Below are 21898 nucleotides of genomic sequence, written 5' to 3'. Positions count from 1 at the left end.
ATGAAATTGACAATTGTGGACACATTTGAAAACTCGATTCAAGATTCATATTCCTGCAAGACCTTTGAATGATAACTTTCTTTGGCGAAGTGTAACTCGTTTATGTTTTAAAATATGTAGGGTGCAATGACCATGAAGAATATCATCATCATCACCTTCATGTTCATAATCTCGATTATCATCCCCATCATCATTTCTACCACTATTCTTATCACCATTTCCATCATTATCCTAAACATCATCATTATCTTCATCATCATCATATGCATCATCATCATATTCATATTCATCATCTTTATCATCATCACCCTCATCATCATCATTATCATCATCACCCTCATCATCATCATCATCATCATCATCATCATCAACATCATCATCATCATTGTCAATATCATATTCATTATCATCATCACCATAATCATCACCATAACAACCACCATCAACATCACCATCATTATCACCATTGTTACAATCACATTCATTCATCATCATATTCATCCCTTTCATCACTATGTAAGAAATGATAAATTTGTCACTTACCCATCTTGACTTTCCAACCAGCTATTTATCTTGTCTTGTCTTACACCTTTCCTTGCAAGCCAACTGTGAAAATTAAGGAAAGAACCATCAAAGGTTGATACATTTTAACAATCACTGTAACAATTAACTCACTGAATATACAACAGATTATACTGAACATATATTTTTATTATTTTTCATGTACAGGTACAATACATACTGATCTCTACAATTAAGGAAAGTAGATCCAAGATATTATACTCATATCATATCTACTGTTTTATAGTCGTAACATAACTATCCTAAAGGTCAAATAGATCCAATAGCCATTTGATCCATTTATCACTTGGTCTAAGTGGATAAGGTGGATTGGGCAAAATGAATGGAAATAAAATGGACATCAGACCAAGTGGTTATTAGACGAAATGGTCATAGACGAACTGGTGAAACGACAAAGTGATGATTGGACCAAATGGTTGTTAGGCGAAATGTTGATGGACGGAATGGCATTCGACCAAATGAAGGCAGTCCTTGCGGTGAGTGGTTGAGTTGGCAATAGACGAATCAGCAACTTACCGTGGGTCAACAGTGCAAAGCACCAGATTCCCCTCTGGTGACAGAAAAAAGGGTTTTACTTACACTACATACTGATCTCTTAGATTGCGTAGATCCAAGATATTTGGTTTGAGGCTGTTCATGGTCCTGTCACACTCCCTGCTCTCCTCGACCTCTCTCTTCAGCTGCTCTTCCAAGTTTTCTCTGCTGTCTTTCACTTCCTGCTGACGGTGTTCCAGTCTTTCATAGTTCTGTAGCAGCCTAAAACAGCAAGAACAATCCATCCATTGGTACATTGGCACTTGGTTTGTTCCCACTTCATGAAAAAACCCATCTATGAATCACCATTTAGTCTAATCCCGTGTCTTCAATATATCCTCATTCATCTAAAACCCCATTTATGAAAAATGTCTTTTTCGATTCGTCTCAAACCAATTCATGAATTACATTGTACCACTTGCTGAATTGCAACAAGAACTAATCCCCATTAATCTCAAACCCATTTGCGAATAATCACTTGGTCTAAGTCCACCTAAAAACCTAGGATAAAATGTCTGACAAGTCCTTTCATGAAACACTCCCCTAATCTTTGAAGATGAAAATTCTTACTATTAACATGCATCTAAATTGAAATTCTGATTTTTTTTCTTTCCAATCTTGAATAAGGGTGAAAATAAATGCAATCCCATTATACAAAAAGAGAAATTTGAGGTGTCTCATTTAGCAGAAGGGTGGGTTACCATTCCTACATAAAGTATTCTGTAACTTTCCAAACTAGAAGAAATTGCCCCCGAGGGCACTAAGTGTTGTTTGTTTAACTTACATTTGTTTTTCAGCAGGATGGCAGTCTTGATGATAGCTCTTATGAACCTGAAGTTGTTCTTCTAACATTGTCACAATCTCATTGAATGCATCCAGGGCTTGACGTTTTGTCTTGATCTCCTGTATCAGAAACAAAGAATGTAACAATATTCTATCACCAAGGTGTTCAACCAATATCAGTGAAGTCACACAGAACTGTGAATTATGTTGATAGCTGTAGGGGTTTTCCAGAATGTGCGACAAAAAGTGGGGTCCATTGCAAAAAGCAATGCCTTCAAAGCAACCCCGAAATCTAATATACAAGACGGTCAAGACTTTATCGCAATTGAACTGATCAAACAACTATCATCACATATAGATTCAGGCAGAACTATAGAATGAATTAACAAACTTCATTCATTTGGCATGAATATTTTATTTTAAAATATATACAATAATAACATAAACAAAAACATTCATAACTGTATGTCGTATAAATCAGTAATACATCAATACATAGATTTCCACTTATTATAAAGATATACATCTACATGTATAAAGAGAAATGATGAATTGAAAGTTAACATAAAGAAGGTGTAGCATAATGCAATAGGCATAAGTTATCTAATTATTGTATACAAATCAGGACGTAAATAAATGTATAATGTTAGAGATATATCTTTGTTGATGGTGGATCTGGTGGACTTTAGATAGCTTGAATGAAATTTAAAAAGAAAAATGACCTTAATGTTAAAACTCACCCCTCTAATTTATAATCGCTTTGAAGAACTTACAGAAATTATCAATTATGTTTTCATTATCAAGTTTCATTATGAATATAAATTTGTCTTCATCGCTAAGGTTTTTTAAAAACTGTTTATACATTTCAGCTATTTTGTCAAAATATGTTGAGTAGGCTATTCCAAAGTGTTACAGGATAATTATCATTATTTTTATTCATTTTGCTTCTGTTCATACTCAAGGAGCCCATTGCAGAAAGGCTGGTGTTGGCTGGTGTTGAAAGACAACTCAAAAGATCAAGGTTTCTGATCATTTCTAGAGTTATGTTTGGTTTTTGACAAGGTGCATAGGTAGACTGGTGCCTTGCTAAAGGACACTTGGACAAAATATGATTTACCCTATGTTCTGAAGGCAAGATTAACAGCCTCAGATGAAACTTCCACTGTAAACCAATTGAAGAGACCGCATTTCTAGACACTCGTTGGATGCTAAGAAAAGTTTATCCAAAGATGAACAACCACATCTGGGCCCGTGTGTTGCGATTGATCCAATCAACCGCAACTATGGATGGCCAGCAAAATGCAAATCTGTTCAAAACACCAATCATACATTCATTTTTTTTTCATGAAAATTCAGTGTGATTTCCTTTGGTATTGAAGGATTTCCATGCAGCTGAGATTGATTGGATTAATCGTAACTCTTTGTAAGATGGGGCCTACCTGTAGATGTGGTTGTTCATCTTTGGATAAACTTTTCTTAGCATCCAATGAGTGTATAGACGGATTTCCATGCAGTTGAGATTGATTGGATCAATCGTAACTCTTTGTAAGACAGGGCCCTGATTAAACCACTGGCGATCCAGGGGGGGGGCACAGCCGGCCGTGCCCGCTCCTTGAAAAAATGTGCCCCCCTTTGGAAAATCCTGGATCCGCCCCTGACCAATACCGCAATATAATTCAATAATTCATTTTTTTCAGGTGGTTTGACTGACCTGTGCCAATTTGTTGTACTGTTCATAAAGTTCATCATACTGCTTGGTCTTGTCTTGATATTCTTTGTTCTTATCTTTGAGTTGTTGTATGACAATACCGATGTCATTGTCTTGCATATCCTCCTGTAAAAAAAAAACACCAGAAAACAATGTAATATCAGATATACACACCATACTGTACTGATAGTATATTCATTAAACCTTATTATATATTACAGGGGGTTTTTTTTAATAACAAAGCTTTTCCCTGAGATAAACTTTCATCCCATTCAATGATTGAAAAGTGATATTACACAGAAAATGTAATAATCATAAGCAAAAACATTTGGATACTGGACTCTTTGGCCCGTATTCTGAAGTCGAGTTTTACTTAAATTTAGGTTTAAAGTTGTGGTGTACACTATGAACAGCCAATCGCTACATAAATCACTAGCAGTAGAGATATATTTCAGCTAATTTGGCTCTCAAATCATTCATAATTGTGTAGGGTGTACTAATAACTGATTGTCTTCACCATCAATGAATCAGGAAAGAGCAGAGTTAATATCAGAAACATACAAATTAATACAAATTTTTGACCCCTTTTGGCTTCCCATAATTTTAGCTTAGACCATGGTCTAAGTCAAACCTGACTTCCAGAATACGGGCCTCTAACTCTTAAGTTGTAAATTCTACTTGTCACAATTTAACAAGCATTAATACTGAAAGGACTTGGATATTTTTTTACAACAAAGTATTATTTTATCCAACAGTAACTATCGGCATTGTGCTTGTCAGCCAATCAACTCAAGGAAAGTTGTCAGATCTGACAAAAATGTTGATGAAATGCTCTCAACATTGCAAATCACACTTTTTTTAATTTTTGCTTTTTGGTTTGCATGGTGTTGAGACTAGATAAAGATGTGAGGAGATTCACCATTTTGAGGTATAACAATCCCCTCCGGGACTTTCATCAAAAGATAACAAAACAGTTGTTTTAAGGATTACATATAGCTTTAATATACACGTATACACATACATTGTCAATCCTCAAACCTCTTAATCCAACATGTATCATGGTATAATCTCTTAACTAATCTGATCTGAATGAAAAATGTAAAAACAAATAGGCCCGTATTCTGAAGTCAGGTTTAACTTAGACCATAGTCTAAACTCTGTGCTGGAATTATGGAAAGCCAAAAGTGTCAAAATCTTTATCAGGTTTTATGTTTACTCTGCTCTTTCCTGATTCATCGATGGTGAAGACAATCAATTATTTATACTTCCTACACAATTATAAATGATTCGAGAGCCAAATGAGCTGAAATATTATATCTCTACTGTTAGTGATTTATGTAACAATTGGCTATCCATACTTAAACCACAACTTTAAACCTGAGTTCAAGTTAAAACCGACTTTAGAATACGGCCCATAATCTCTAAGACATTAACATGATCCAATGTAGGCCTTACCTGTTCTCTCCTCGAGACTGGAGTAGTTAGTCTCACATCCAGTCTGTTGTTATATTGTGCTAAAGACACATGGTGATAATGGTTGATCAGCTCCACCACCGAGTGAAACCTTAGCGGCTCAGAGAAACCATACATCCGGTTCTTGTGGACGATCTTGATTAGTTTGTTGCTCCCACCGTGCCTATCAATGATATAAGGAAAACATACATGAGTCGGAGTTCCAGAAAGTTCTGGATGCCCACGCTTTATATGAAATGATTATGATTATGCAATTTTGTTGCACAAATTCATGCATGTGGGGCGAATTTAACACCAGTATGTTGCTTTTCACAAAAGTATGTTAACCTGTATTTTAAATCCCATCAATCGACATTAAATGACTCATTAAAACTATGCCATCTGGCCGATTTTGACCCATGGGTTAACTTCGCTCATTTTAAGGAATTGTGAATGTGAACAATCTCAGGGATTCAATTCAACCCAAGTTCATGGAATTTGGGCCCTCAATGTGTTCTCTAAAAGTCAATAGGGTCCCATTCTGAATTTCTTTCCCATCAGAGAAGCCACAGAGCTACCAAGTCTCACGCATTATGCGTGAGACTCAAGCATTTTGGACTCTTGTTCATCCCCTAAAATCTCTGTCTCATGCAATTATCACAGCCTATCCCCATATACATTGTACACAATGTCTGTGATCTCACTCAGATTCACAGAAAATCTCACGCATAGCTGGTCTTTGAACTCGGCATCTCTGAAGCCATGGACTGGAATCATAACTCAGTTGATTACTATCTTGTGGACTTCCATCAAACTTTAGTAATCATAAATCATCTGGTTAACTATGTATGGCATCAAGCCATACACTGCACCAATCTAAGCGCTCACAGATTCTTATATAACCCCAGTCATCTGATTCAATACAGATACAATACTGGGCGTTGTGGCGTGCACCTGTAATCCAAGCTATGTGGGGAAGTTACAAACTGATGCAGAGGTTCAAGGTTCGAGCCCTGGTCACGTCTTTTGGATGGTGACGTTAAAGGTCGGTCCCAGACGTAAATAATCATATCTGATTGATAAACGTCTGACAAAAACTCAAATACACACATTCAATACATGTAGGTGGGGGTGGCGTGACGTCACATCCACTTAACGACAACAGCACTGACCTTAGTTCAATGAACAATGAATTAATGGCAGAAACTGCACTGTAAATTTCATAAACTTCCAGATAATGAAATGGGTAAACTCGATTATGTTCAGCACAGAGTATGAATGCAATGATTGAGTATTATGCATTGTACGCATCAAATATTTGTGAAGACATGCCTAGACCTGGTTCACCGGAATAACGCAAATCTTTAAAATGCCATAACTTCGTTATTCCTTGTCCGATTTTGATCAAATTTTCAGTGGATTTTTTTGTCTGATTTTTCTCTTTATCTCTTTAAAGTGACATCATTTTCAGCCCGGCGCATCCCTTTGAATAACGACATTTTTAGATGAACCAACCTGAGAGTGAGTGTATAGTTGCCAGGCTCTTGCTTGCTGTCTCGTACTAGAAACGTACCATCGGGCATATCCTTCAGTTTCTCATTCACCTCCTCCCTGCAAAAAAAACAAAAAACAATAGTTCATATGAAACTTTTTTCAATAATCATCACAACCACTCCTCTTTGTGGGACAAAATGTTACAACTGCTTTGTATAAAAAAGAAATTCTGCGCATTGTTTTTTTTTGTGTGTGTGTGTGCACAAAAACTCCCCAGGTTAAGGAGCACAATATTATATAGAATCAGACATTTCTCTTTTTTGTATCATTATTAATTCACATGATAAATTTCATGACTTTTCACATTAAGTTCCAGAATATAGTGATGAAATGTTACAACTGTTATGCATAAAGACAAAATATACAAATGTCATATATGCAAGGCTCGACATTAGCGGTGGCCCGGTGGCCCGGGGCCACCAAAAATTCATCTCGGGCAACCATTATTGAAAAAATGTTAAGTTTTGGTGGCCCGAATCGGGCAACCAATAATTTTCAAAGTAGCGCAATTTTTCTCCCGATTTTGCATGCATTTATCAACCTTCTACAGTTAAAATTGCAAGCCAATTCGTCATGCGCCTTTTTTGTTAATCTACACACAAATACACACACACAAAGAGTGCATAGTCATGACAGTATGTAGGCCTACCGCTAGCATACAGTAACTATTATTCAGCCGGCCGCGCCGGCTGTCTGGCTGAGCTTTGCATGCATGAAACCAATGCAGCTAGCTGTGCACGAGCAGACTATTCAGACCCAGGGAGCTGCGATACGAAATGTTACTGCTAAGAAATCTTCCCCAGAACTTTGGAAATCTACGTCAAAGTCACATTTTACACCAATGAAATGCCCTTCTACAGTCCATATTACTGAAACCTGATTAATTGCAAGCATTAAAAGGAGGAATTATGACCTCTCTTTTGACTCAAAAAGACCGATTTCCAAATGCATTAATACACATAGGTGAGTACATCACAGTCCCATATGTGCATTTGTATGTATGTTGATATTTGGTTTATTTCGAAGCTGTGTCTCTTTGAGCCAAAAATAAATAGGCCGCTCTTTCTTTCTTGTTTACAAATGACTTCTTAAACCACTCTTAAGGAAGTAAATACTTTGGGAAGGCATTTCATTGATATGACATGTGATTTTTTTTCCCATCATTTTGTCAAATATAGGGAAGGAATTGTCTCACTGTTTTTTCCAGATAACTTTTGCCATTTTATTTTTTTCTTTCATTTTTTTTCAGTGATTAAACCATTTATACCCCTTCCCATTGAAAATACCTGATTAAAGAACATGTTTCCACTGAATAATAATTTTCCCCATTTTTTGATAATTTTGTTTTATTTATTTTTCTTAAATTTTCTTCTGTTTTTCTCAAATTTTTTTTATGACCTGTTCTTTGTTTTTTTCTTTCTTAATTTTTTCTTTTGTTTTATGCAAAGTAAAATAACAGCAAGCACGATTTATATACAAGATGTACAAAGAATAGTGGTACCTGTTAGTGATTGCAGAATATTTCAGTTTGTTTTATTCATTTTTAATTAATGTTTTTCTTTATATTTTTCGGGCCACCAAACTTTATTAGTGGGCCACCAAAAAAAATTATTTGAAGGTTTTGGTGGCCCGAATGGGCCACCACCAAAAAAAGTTAATGTGGAGCCTTGATATATGTCATATTCACTCTTCCACATGTGATTGAATATTGTGGCAAAATCTTTTACAATTTTTCAACACGATTGTATAAAACGACAAAGTCTATACACTGTTTTGCGTGCAGAGTCCTCTTAAGCCTATAAGTGCATTAAAGTGCAATATCATCAGCATAGACGAACATCACAATTTGTATTGCTTCATTCTGGTGAGTGATACTATTTTCTTTCAACTTTGATAAAATTTTTTATATGGCTTCCAGCCTCAAATATAGCACAAGTTCTCCACAGGGTATTATTCTACGGATATTGCATTCCTAAATCTATGCAAAATTACAATGCATTGGCAGAGTTAGGAATCTACAATGAGAATTTATTTTGCCCGAAGCTTACACGCCAAGGGAAAATGTGGTCAGAATGGGGAAATATATGTTCTTTGAACATGAAATGGTATGTACATGTATCAAACAGAGAGACAAGGCAATATTTGTTATATCATTTAGCTTTTGTAGACGCACCATAAAACTCTACCCTGGTTATTCACACTGCTAGCTCCAGCTCTGGGTCATGTCTTACTAAGAGTTGCGATTGATTCAACCAACCTAATCTATATGGAAATCCATCATTGTCATTATTTTTTTACATTAAAAGTTGCACAACGTCCTTGGTACACAAAAATAGAATACACTGAATTGTCAAGACATCAATGGATGAATGAGTATTCATCATATCTAGAAAATTTTTGAACAAACATGCATTTCAGATGTTGATGTTGCGGGATACTTCTCACTGATCGGATCAGTCACAACTCTTTGTAAGACGAGGCCCCAATGAGTATAAGCTTATAAGCAGCAAGTGACATTTTTACATTCACTAAAGGAATATCCTTGGAGCTCAGGGCCCCATCTTACAAAGAGCTGCATTGATCTTATCAATCTCAATTATGGAAAGCCAGCAACGCTCATTTAGGCATGTTTGTTCAAAATGTTATCTGGATATATTACATAAATTCATTGTTTTCTTTACAATTTGGTGTGTTCGCCTTTGTTTACAAAGGACATTTTGCGAATTTCATGTAGAAATGGATGTCCATAGAGTTACGATTGATTGGGTTAATTGAAATTCTTTGTAAGATGTGGCCCTGGTCAAATAATGGTATTATTATGGTCTATCAATCATTTGAATCTATACGACTGACCTACTGTGATAAGATTTGATTTACCTTGATATATTCCCCCAGTACCATTCAGCATCGGTGAGGGACTTGGGATAGTCATTGCTACTAGTGCTGATATAATCACCACCTCCTTTCCTTGGCGGAGGCTCTGGAAAAATAATACAATGAAGCAGAAATAACTAGTTGGGCATCACTACAAAAAAGAATACTTTCTAATAATCTTATCATGAGGATTAGAAGAAAAATGATTTTTCCATGAAAGGAGTATCATAGAAAATATCGTCGGCCTTATGCCAAAAGGGCCTTAACTGCTTTTGGCCATTCCGAGATAATGGCGTTTATAAAGGTTTTGGCCTCTCTAATAATCAAAAGTTTGTGGTTATTTTTTTGCTTTTGAAGCCAATTTCGATAAACGTGTTAAGTTATAAGTTTTACATGAAATGTGTTAAATTTATTATAAAATATTCAGAACCCCTAAAATCGGGTTAAGGCCCTTTTGGCATAAGGCCGACGATATACAATGCAAATGTACAATGCAAAATTGTTCCAAGTATTTACGCATTGGTCTATATGCATTGTAAGGTTTCGTTACAAGTCTGTTGGCTGTGTTGACTACCTTGTTATGTGTGGTGATATATTCAGGGTATACAGCATGCACTGAACACACGCCATGCTTGGTTCATCCAGAGTTCATCTGTTGTACAGTGTCACTGTAACACATAGCCATTGAAACCAGCCCCCACGCAGTTTCATCTCCAAAGTTTTGAAAGAGTTCATGTAGATATCATGTTTCGAAAATGTTTGGACTTGTATTTTTACACTGTAAGGCACATGTTTGATCCATTTCCAAGAACCAAAATGAGAACTTTAAAAATCAGAACAAATATAAATGTATGTCTTTAAACATTGTGGGAAATACCTGGTGCGTCTTCGTCCGATGAGTTTCCCCATCGTCCGTGTTCGATCAGCGTGTTAACAATCTCCTTGTGATCATTCGTGTTCCGGATGACATTTCTGAAAAACACCAATGAACATGACGTTTTAATTACATGTATTTCTTTTCAGCATGGGATTTGTAAGAAGGGCTAAGACTATATTGGCGTTGATTCGGCAGACTCAGTACCCAATAGGGTTCCTTTAGCCAGATTACGCTTTATGAATATTCATGGCAGAATATAACGTGCTTAGTGTGACGCGTTCGGTAAAACAATTCGCTTTTGTGAGTTCACTGTGGTCAAGATCATTCACGTAGGTTGGAGTCCTGCCTTGAACGATTTTTCAGAGTTCTCTTTAAAAAAAAAAGAAATAAGGCAAGACTTTGAAATACAAGTCCAAGATATGTAGTCTGATTCAAAGCGTCTAAAACAGAGTTATCCCTGAGTCTGCTGAATCAACGCCAATAAAGTTTTAACCTTGTAAGAACATCAACAAGTACATGTACTTCTTCCTCATCATTTCACAATTCAAAGTTAAATATCAATGTAAAGATTGATTCCTGTATGGATTTTAATAAGTTTCCACTGTACATGTCATGGAGTAATAATAATAGCTGGATTTACAAAGCGTGTTTTGCCTGAGGATACAAAGCGCTGCTATTATTACCCCGGCTTTAGCTTGAGCTACCACCACCGGGCTCAGTGCATGCAAGGAATTAATCATGCCGGGTACCCATTCACCTCACATGGGTTGAGTGCAGCAGTGTGGATAAATTTCTTGCTGAAGGAAAAAATGCAATGGCTAGGATTCGAACCCACGACCCTCTGTTTGAAAAGCGAGAGTCAGAACCACTAGACCACGACATGTAGTCCAAAGGCAAATCACTTGGAACCACAAAAATCTGTTCAACCTGGGCTCCGTCTCACAAATATTTGCGATTGATCCGATCAATGACTATGGACAGCCAGCAACGTTAACATCTATTATGCATGTTTGTTCAAAATATTTAACTATGGACGGCCAGCAACGTCAACATCTATTAAGCATGTTTGTTCAAAATATTTTCAAACTATGATGCGTATTCATGCCTTGTTTTCAAGAAATCTAAAATTCACTGCGCTTCTCTTTGTTTACAAAGGACATTGAGCAAATATCCTGTAGAAAAAAAATTATGTCACTGATGGATTTCCATAGTTACGATTGATTGGATCGATCCTAACTCTTTGCAGGACAGGGCCTAGGGCAAATTTTTACTTAAAAATGCAAATACCACATGCTAAGCATCATAATAGTCTGAAAATGAAATTATTCAAATTATGAAAGAGCAACTTTTACAGACTTACCTTTAAATGCACTTATATGCCTTTAAATTGGCTGGACCCCCCTCCTCATTCCCCAGCACAAACAAAGACTTGAAATCACAATAAGTAATAACAGTGCACCCCGGAATAGAATATTTCTAGATAGATGTCGCTATGAAAATGCCTATTATATAAAGTGCTACAGTATATAAAGCATCTAATATTCTTTTTTTCTATTTATGTTTTCATTAATATATCATCAACGTACAAATCCTTTACATCAATATTAACTTTAAAGATTATTATGTACATAAGCAATGTAGTATTACTATGACAAAGTCCAGCTGAATGTAAGTCAAAATAAATTATTCAAAGCAGACCATAGGATAAAGCGGAACTGTAGCTTAAGAAATGGCTCCAGAATAAATAGAATGAAAGGAAGCTTCTTGGGGAAAATCCTTTTAAACTTTCTAATGAATCAGCTCATCATAAGAAATTATTATAGCCATAAGAAAGCGAAACTTACGACTGGTTGATGAGGAAAAGATAAACACTTCCATTAAGTACATTTACGTGGATTTTAGCATACATCCACCTTTGATAGGTATTATGTCTACATACACTAAACTTCAAAGTGGGGAGCCCCAAAGTATCTAAAAATATCCAACAGAAAAAAATGTATTTCCAGTGTCCGAATATACTTTATGCATAATGGAGTATAAAGCAAAGAGATAATGAAGGCACCCACATTTCACCAACAATTTAAACTGGACATAGAACTTTTGCTTTAGAAAGCTGCATGTATATATACAACTCTTTAATGAAAAGGTTTATTTTGGTCCCACTTTAATCACATGGGATGAATCATTTTTTCTCCAAGATCGATTCTTTATTACAACTTTTTGTCAACGCCAAACCAAACCGACCAACTCTGTCTGGTCATTCAATGATTGTGCGTTATTGATAGCTAATACTGTGAATAATCCAATCATCACTTTATCTAATCACCATTTCATCTAATAACCAGTTGGTCTAATACCCCTTTTCTTTTCATTCATTTTGCACGATAAACTCTTTAGCTTAATTAGAACAAATGGTACAGTATATGGACTAAATGGCTATTGGACCAACTGATTATTAGAAGGAATGGCATTAAACTAAAAGAAAGTAGACCATGTGGTGAGTAGATGAACTGATGATAGACCAAATGGTAGTAGACGAGTTGGCAATTGGACGAATTGGCATTAGACGAATTGGAAATAAACAGATTGGTATGGCCCCACAGACTCTTACTTGAACCATGGAGTACTTTTCCTTTGCTTGAAGGTTGCACATACAGCGCACTCCATCCAGCCTTTTTAGGTCAATGGTTTAATCATTCTGGTGTATAAGACAATCTGAGAATGAGACCATCAGATAGTAGACCTGTTCCCCGTCTTACAAAGAGTTACGATTGATCCAATCAATTGTAACTCTATGGAAATCCATCAGTGTCATAATTTTTTCTACAGGAAATTTGCATAGATGTCCCTTGCAAACAAAGGAGAACATACCAAATTATCAAGTAATCAATGAATTTATACATTCATATCTAGAGAAATTTTTGAGCAAACATGCATATCATATGTTAACTTTGCTGGCCTTCCATAGTTGCGATTGATTGGATCAATCACAACTCTTTGTAAGACAGGCCCCTGAATGGAAACACTCCCTATTGTGCTTACATGAGTTCATTTTGAGGTGGTCTAAGCAGGATGTGACAGAAGACTGCTGCCAGATGCCAGGCTTGAATCTGGGTTGTGATCCGCTTGAAGTGCGCCATCAGGTAGTACAGAGTTGAATGGTGTGCTAGGGGGAGCTTCTCTACACAAGCCAGCAAATTGGCAATGCGGGCGTGCTTGTCGACAGTTCCTGCAGAATGGAAAAGCAATCATAAGAGACAGAGTTTCATCAGAGTTTGGCAGATTTTTAAGTATCAAATTGCTTGATAACACAGCTGTTCGTACTTAAAATGCCACTTAATGGTGTGGAGAATTGTTGCGTAGTGAATTAGTCTCCGCACTTTAAAAACAAAAGTCATGGGTTCAAATTCCTGTCATAATGTTATTTCTTTCCTTTAGCAAGAAGATAATCAGCACTGTGCTGCACTCAACCCAGGGGGTTGTTTTGAGAAAGAGTTAAGTGTGACTTGGATTCCATAGGCGGCGGAAGCAGGGGGGGGGGGGGTTTACGGGGGACAAGGGAACCTGTCCCCCCCTAAATTTGAGGTGAGGGGTAAATTTTTTGTTGAGAACCTTTTTTTCAGAAATTTAGATGGTCCCTCCTAAAATTTTGGTTGATCTCTTTTTTTTCTTGTCGAATTTTTTTTATGTTCATCCCAAAATTTCAGGTGGACCCCCCTAAATTTTTTGCTTTCCGCAGCCAATGTTGGATTCATGCTTTTAATGCTGACATGCACATGATATGTACATGTGTAACGTGCAATCTTATCAATCAATACTGTAAGCAGTAGCGTGCATTCTCCTAGATGATTTGACCAAAGAGGTGGTGCCTTCTACACCTCATGCAACTGGGATGTTAGGTGCGACTGTAAGTCACCCTTAAATCTTTGTGAAACGCCACCCCCCCCCCCAGTGAAGCAAATGGGTAGCTGTCAGGAATAAAAAATAATAGGCATTTACATGTATATAGCGCCATCTACCTAGAAATATTCTATTCCGAGGCGCATTGTTATTATTATTATTATCCCAGATTAGTGACTGTAAGTCACCCTTAAATCTTTGTCAAACAACCCCCCCCCCCGTGAAGTAAATGGGTAGCTGTCAGGAATTAATAATAATAATAAGCATTTATACAGCGCCATCTATCAAGAAATATTCTATTCCGAGGCGCATTATCATTATTATCCCGGCTTTAGCTCGAGCTGCCTTTCAGCGCTCGTGCATTCAAGGTATTAATCCTGCCGGGTACCTATTCACCTCACCTGGGTTGAGGTGACACCTAATAAATGCTTGTGCTTTGCAGTTGGTGTTCCATAAAAGCTAAAATCAATTTGAAAATCAATCCTAAGATTACTAAAAGACTTCTAGAGGAGAGGTATCTTTGATACTCACTATGAGCTGATAGGAGGCTGTCATACATTTCTATTGGAATGACTGGATTGGGCAGTTCTCGCAGATACCTCTTGAGTACCCCAGTGATACAATGGACGTCGGTATAACGCGACAGATCAACGGCATCGGGATTCTCATTGAAGCTACGTTTGATGTCGTTCACAGCTGACGTTGAAGAAGACACTCGATACAAACCACGCTCTCCGACACCTAACAACAACAAACAACATTAATGTGAAACTGAGAATTGAAAGAATGTGTCAAATTTGTAACAGTACACTTTCTTTTTTAATAGTATCATGTGTTGTTTTATTTTTAGTCATTCAGTTTCAAATACCATTTTTTGCTTCCCACGGTTTTCATTTATACAGAACTTCCATGCTTCCTCTGCAATTTAGTCTGAACAAAAATCTGCTTTTGTTCTTCAACTTGGCAACACTGGCATTCTACTTTTATTGCTACATTTTTTTCCTATAAAATACATAAATTCTGCATTGTTGTCTATATTGCTGAAAGGGAGGCTCCAAAAAATTGTATAATAAATTAGAATTGACAACGGTGCACTGACTAATTGATACAGAAAATAATGGATATTGACAGAGAATGACTAGAAGTCAAAAATTTGTGAATTTGAAGGTGAAAACAGTTATTTTGAGGTTTTTATCGCATTGCCAATTTGATGGTCTTAGAAATTATTTTGATTACAAATATGTTTAACCATTTCATTCAAGATACTGATACATTAAAAAAATGGTCACAGTATGTACAGAATCGTTTGTTCTCTTTCTTCTAAAATGAGTTTTGTACATTTTTATGGCTCTTCATATAAAAAATTATTGGAAAAAAATACCAAACTTATGATGTCCTGAATTGAGGAAGAGAAACAACATTCTACCATGATTATAAACACATATACAGTGGTGTTAAAAAGTTAGTGAACATCACTCGAAAATAAACATATTTTAGAGCCTTCAATTTCTGCCATGTTTAGGATATTCAATTGCAATTTCAGGTGATGCTACATGTATATTACATTAAATCAAGTTTGTTTCTCTGGGCTCACAGAACATTGTAATGTTGCTGTAAAACATTTTACACTCATGAAGGAGCATGAAGGAGTGCATTTTGTGAAGGGGGTTCACTAACTTTTGAGCATAGCTGTACATTACATGTAAACACTGATGACATCATCTGATCCAGAATTGCATGAAGGTTACGGGCTTAGAAATTAATAATTTTCCCCATTTCCACTCTGAAATCTCCAGGGGGATACAAAACAGTGTTTCGGTTTAAGTCACAGCGAGTCTCTCCTTCAAGTTCAGACTGAAAAACACCTTGATGCGGTTTCTCCAGCTAAATCAGTTCTGACAACGGGGATCACAGGAACGACTTTGTTCCCTCTATATTTTGGCAGCCGGGGCGCTCGAGATGCTAAACTTCACCTCTCCTCAAAATGTCAAAAAGGGGGAAGGTCTTCCATATCAAGGGCAGGATGTCCATGTAATAGCCCCCATCCTGTTTTTGTCGCTGGCATAATTCACTTCGCCTCATGCTGGTTGCCTCTCTAAACAACCGATCGCATGTGAATACTTCCCGGCTTTCCTTTCCCCATCTCTCTGTCTCTCTCTAGCCCCCCCCCCCTCTCTTACTTCTATCTAGCTATCCTCAATTACTATTACGCAAAGTGGTGCTGTTTGCATGAAAATTTTAATCTGTTACTTTAAAAGCTTGTCTTTAGTTTTGGTAAAAAAATCCAAAGTGTATGTCATTATTAACAATTATAGTACAAATTTCAAGAAAAAAATTGCATTTCCATAGACATACATGTACATGTACATGTACTTGCCTTCTTACTGGAAATAAAAAGCTGCAAACATTCCAAATATCGAATATTAAACAACCGTGGAAGTGACCAAACGTACACCAGGGGTCCTTTTCATATTAAGAGTGTACAACTGTTGTAACTTTTCCATTATGACAACTACCATGGCAACCTTGCTTCTGATTGGCTGCTGAGCCCTGTTACTATGGTAGTTGCCGCAATGGCAAAGTTACAACAGTTGCAAGTCCTTTATAAAACAAGCCCCCTGGGGATGTTTCACACAGATTTAAGTATGACTTAGGTCGCACTTAAAGATAAATTCCAGTATTGGTAACGATCTCAAAATGACTTTTTACAGAATCTAATATAATGACCACCCAAGTGTCTGTATGAATGAAAAATATGTGCCAAAGGATTCTGGAAGAAATTGTGTAGTTGCTGAGAAATAAGCAAAATAAACGCGGATTCGGTCACTTCCGTCGGGTCTTTATTCCAGCAATAATAATACACTGTCCCACGTGTGCCTATCTGTGTTGGTGATCTTCAGTGTGAACATTTTTCAGCGTAGATTTCAAGATTTCACAAAGTTCAGTTTATGTAACTTTACCAGATCTAGATCCTCGATGATATACTGACAATTAAGCCTGGTTTTACAGACTTTCTCATGTAATCAGTGTTTACTGCAACTACTGGAATTCCTCTTTAAGAGTGTACAACTGTTCCATTTTTTTTTCCATTATGACAACTACCATGGCAACCTTGCTTCTGATTGGCTGCTGAGCCCTGTTACCATGGCAGTTGCCGCAATGGCAAAGTTACAGTTGCAAGTCCTTTATGAAACGGGCCCCCGGGGGATGTTTCACAAAGATTTAAGTATGACTTAGGTCGCACTTAAATGTCGACACGTACATGACATGCAATGCCCAATCTTAATGATCAATACACAGTAGTGCGCATTCACTTTGCATGATCTGACCAATTTTGTTAAAAATAAAACTGGCAATGCCTTTTATACCACATGCAACTAGGCATATAAGTGCGACTATTAGTCATACTTACATCTTTAAAGCAGGGTTAGCCAGCTAATTGCGGTGCTATCACCACAATTGCGGTGCTAAGTGATGCAGTGTGAAACGAAACTGGGCTAAGGAAGAGTGGGGCTAAGCATTAGCCAATCACATACGTCGAAATGGCACGCTAATCACGCTCTGTGTGGCAAAACCATGAATATTCATGAGCTGTGCAATAGTCCAGGGTTAAAGGGGAAGTTCACCCTGAAGAAAACTTTGTTGTAAAAATAGCAGAAAAAATAGTAAAAATTATTGGTGAAGGTTTGAGGAAAATCCGTTAAAGGGTAAGAAAGTTATTAGAGTTCAAAGTTTGGGATTTGTGACGTCATAAACGAGCAGCTGCCTCATGTGTTATGTAATATAAAATGTATGAATTTCAAATTTTGCATGGTTCCTGATGACTTAATTTTTTTTTCTATTCATGATCGGGGGTGAAATGATTTGTCTATTGATATACAAAAGTTACAGTGAAAACCATTTTCAATTTTCTGAGAAAATGACATTTCATTGATTTTTTACCATTCGCTATGTAGGAATGCTGCTTGCATATGACGTCACAAATCAAATAATTGAAATTCTAATAACTTTTTAATTATTTGATGAAATTTTCTCAAACCTTCGGCAATATTTTTTATTATTTTTTCTGCTATTTTTACAATAAACTTTTTGTCAGGGTGAACTTCCCCTTTAAGGCATTAACCCCTGCTAAGCAAATAGTATGGGGTTAATAAAGACAGTGTGAAACAAAAAAAAGATAGTATGGGTTTAGAAAATGCAATGTGAAAAGCATACTAGTTCCAAGAAGCAGAACAGTAATCAAAAGCAAATTGCAATTAATTGCAAGACAATATATAATTGATTGAAGGAGCCCCAATAGATAAGCAACGCCCACGTATGTGTTTTGGTGTGACTAACCTTTACTTTCTATGGCCTCCACACACTTGACGACTACAAGAGGAGCGTGAGAATGAGACGGATCAAACTGGTCTGCAAGGCTTTGGCTGAACACATTGGCTGGAAATGAAAAACAAAAAAAACTCCTCCAGAATACTCCATATGTAATAAATAAAACGAAACATGCTTCCTTGGTCCTTGAATGCAAGCACTAATTAGAAATTTAACTTCCAAAATGGGTTTCACACAATAAACTGAGGCACAGGAAATACAACATTAAATCCTAATTAAAAAAAGGTGGACAATCATCACTTTTATCCATATCCATATATCCCTTCAAATTCATGCTGTATTCAGGCTTTGTAAAATTTGGGAGAAAAAATACAAAAGAAATGTTACATGCAGTCATTATTGTTAGATGTACATGTAAATTGAAGACAAATTGGAATACAAAATAAAAACATGTCAGGCATTATAACTTCATAGTATCGTTACTATAAATTATAATTTAAAAAGAATAACAAGTGGAATGCCTCTGGCTGTCTCACCTGCATCACGCAGTTCAATATAGCAGCAGTGCTGACTTTGAATACTACTCTAACTCGCACAAGATGTTCAGCGATACATGGTTACTCTTATGTCCACTTTTTATGAACGAGACCAATAAACTTACAGAGATATGATGGTTATTCAACAAAAACCCCAACATGGCCAAAGTTCATTGACCTTACATGACCTGTGACCTTGATCATGTGACCTGAAACTCGCACAGGATGTTCAGTGATACTTGATTACTCTTATGTACAAGTTTCATGAATCAGATCCATAAACTTTCAAAGTTATGATGGTAATTCAACAGATACACCCAGTTCGGCCAAAGTTCATTGACCTTTGACCTTGGTCATGTGACCTGAAACGCGCACAGGATGTTCAGAGATACTTGATTACTATAATGTCCAAGTTTAATGAACTAGACCAATAAACTTTCAAAGTTATGATGGTAATTCAACAGATAATCCCATTCGGCCAAAGTTCATTGACCCTAAATGACCTTTGACCTTAATCATGAGACCTGAAACTTGCACAAAATGTTCAGTGATGCTTGATTACTATTATGTTCAAGTTTCATGAATCAGATCCATAAACTTTCAAAGTTATGATGGGAATTCAACAGATATCTGCAATTCGGCCAAAGTTCATTGACCCTAAATGACCTTTGACCTTGGTCATGTGACGTGAAACTCGTGCAGGATGTTCAGCGATACTTGATTAACCTTATGTCCAAGTTTCATGAACTAGGTCCATATATTTTCTAAGTTATGATGACATTTCAAAAACTTAACCTCAGGTTAAGATTTCGATGTTGATCCCTCCTACATGGTCTAAGTTCATTGACCCTAAATGACCTTTGACCTTGGTCATGTGACATGAAACTCTAATAGGATGTTCAGTAATACTTGATTAACCTTATGGCCAAGTTTTATTAACTAGGTCCATATACTTTCTAAGTTATGATGTCATTTCAAAAACTTAACCTCAGGTTAAGATTTGATGTTGACGCCGCCGCCGCCGCCGTCGGAAAAGCGGCGCCTATAGTCTCACTCTGCTTCGCAGGTGAGACAAAAAATGAAAATTATTAAATTATTGACATGTCCTTTACACTAGGAAAATTGTGGTACCTTATGTATAGTGCTCACAAAGTCACTAGCCCTGTATACATGTAGCTTTAAATTATAATACAGACGGCTTTATCATAATAAAAAAGCTTTGCCTAACAGCCCTGAAAATTGTTTGAAAAATATCAATTAAAGATATTCCACTTTTACATAGCACTTCATACATCATAACGATGTCTCTAATGTGCTTTACTTATAATATCATCACAATCATCGGAAGTTCGGAACCTAGCTTGCCCGCAACTAATGCACGCACTTTCTCCACTCTCTGGGGAGCAATCCAACAAGAGTTTCCAAACTCAATTGCTGGGTATAGTACACACACTCTCACACCCTGCATGTACCAGATATCCATGTACCACCTGGGTGGAGAGTGGGAAGCGTGGAATGACACCTTGCCAAAGGACGCCAGACCAGATGAGAACCCTCTGATTACAAGACGAGGGTCAAAGCCACCACGCCACCCTTCCACATATCGTTGACGATCATTCGAACCGTCGTATCACACATACAATGATCAGTGTAAACCAATTTCAGAGAAAATCAACTTCAAAAGTTTCCTATAAATTTTCATAAAGTTTTAGTTCCCCAGCCTTACAACATATTCATTGCTAGAAAAATACGTGGCTGGAAAGACCAAGACAACTGCCTGACATTGGTATCTTCATTTTTACACAAAACTAAGGATTGGAGAAAATATCGCAAAAGAGCTACATGCTTGTAATTTCGGTTTTTGAACAGGAATTGTACTTTCATTTTCTGAAAAACACCCTCAAACTTGATTTTCCCCATAATTCCCACCTCTTCCCCGATGGTTCGGACGAACGCCGGGATATTTGTTTAAGGTTGAAATTGAATTACTTACCACGTATAGCACTATCTCTTCTCGTCCTGACCCCTGACGGGTCACATCTAGGAAGACCAGTAGCTGCACATGTACGATGGAAGATACATCCACAATCTGTTAAAAAACAAACAAATTTAAGAGAAAAAAAATCAAAGCAAGGGCGAAGTTGGCTCAGTCGGTATTAAAAGTGTCTGCCTTTTGAACCAAAGTTTGTGGGTTCGAGTCCACCCCGGGCGGATGACTGAAGCCAGTGCGTTGTGTGTAAACGTCTCTCCCGTTTCATAGATGCAGGCTATGTTACAAGTGAAAACACTCCATCCCTCGGATAGGATGTTAAAGGGAGGCCCCGTGTAGAGGAGAGTCAACACCTTTGCACGTTAAGAACCCACTGCACTATTCAAATAAGAGTAGGGGGAAACCCCGGTGTAGTGGTCCACCTGCATTCCCCCAATCAGTTATATCGGGAGGAGAGACCTGCAGGTCACAGTTTTATGTGCGCACACATTTCTTGGTGACCCAGATTGGCTGGCTCCTCCAAAAAGCGCCTTTGAATATCTTTCGGCAGGTATATGGCGCTATACAAATGCCGTGCATCATCATTAAGAAATTAGGCCCACATACATCTTTCAAGTCTTGTCAACTCCTAAACATCCCCATATCTTCTGACTATTTTGGAACACACTACATGTACGTACAGATTTGACCAAATAATGATTACATGTCAAGGTCAAGTCCACCCCAGAAATTTAAGAGAAAAATCAAACAAGCATATACTGCTGAAATATAGTTATGAC

The 21898-nt window shown here is 37.1% G+C and overlaps 1 protein-coding gene across 1 annotated transcript in view; it reads right to left on the bottom strand.

Moving 5' to 3' along the window:
- Positions 1-21898, bottom strand: part of LOC121424594 (phosphatidylinositol 3-kinase regulatory subunit alpha-like) — a 64056-nt gene that overhangs the window by 2348 nt on the left and 39810 nt on the right. The window contains exons 8-19 of the mRNA XM_041620344.1: positions 21123-21218; positions 18603-18701; positions 14796-15005; positions 13407-13593; positions 10365-10459; positions 9491-9593; positions 6575-6670; positions 5063-5243; positions 3611-3733; positions 1901-2019; positions 1162-1338; positions 544-606 (exon numbers count right to left, since the gene is read on the bottom strand). Coding sequence (XP_041476278.1) covers positions 544-606; positions 1162-1338; positions 1901-2019; positions 3611-3733; positions 5063-5243; positions 6575-6670; positions 9491-9593; positions 10365-10459; positions 13407-13593; positions 14796-15005; positions 18603-18701; positions 21123-21218 — 1549 coding nt within the window. The remainder of the gene's footprint in view (positions 1-543; positions 607-1161; positions 1339-1900; positions 2020-3610; positions 3734-5062; positions 5244-6574; positions 6671-9490; positions 9594-10364; positions 10460-13406; positions 13594-14795; positions 15006-18602; positions 18702-21122; positions 21219-21898) is intronic.

Source organism: Lytechinus variegatus, chromosome 11 (genome assembly GCF_018143015.1).
Source record: "Lytechinus variegatus isolate NC3 chromosome 11, Lvar_3.0, whole genome shotgun sequence".
Lineage (NCBI taxonomy): Eukaryota > Metazoa > Echinodermata > Echinoidea > Temnopleuroida > Toxopneustidae > Lytechinus > Lytechinus variegatus.
This window is presented reverse-complemented; position numbering and strand designations above follow the sequence as displayed.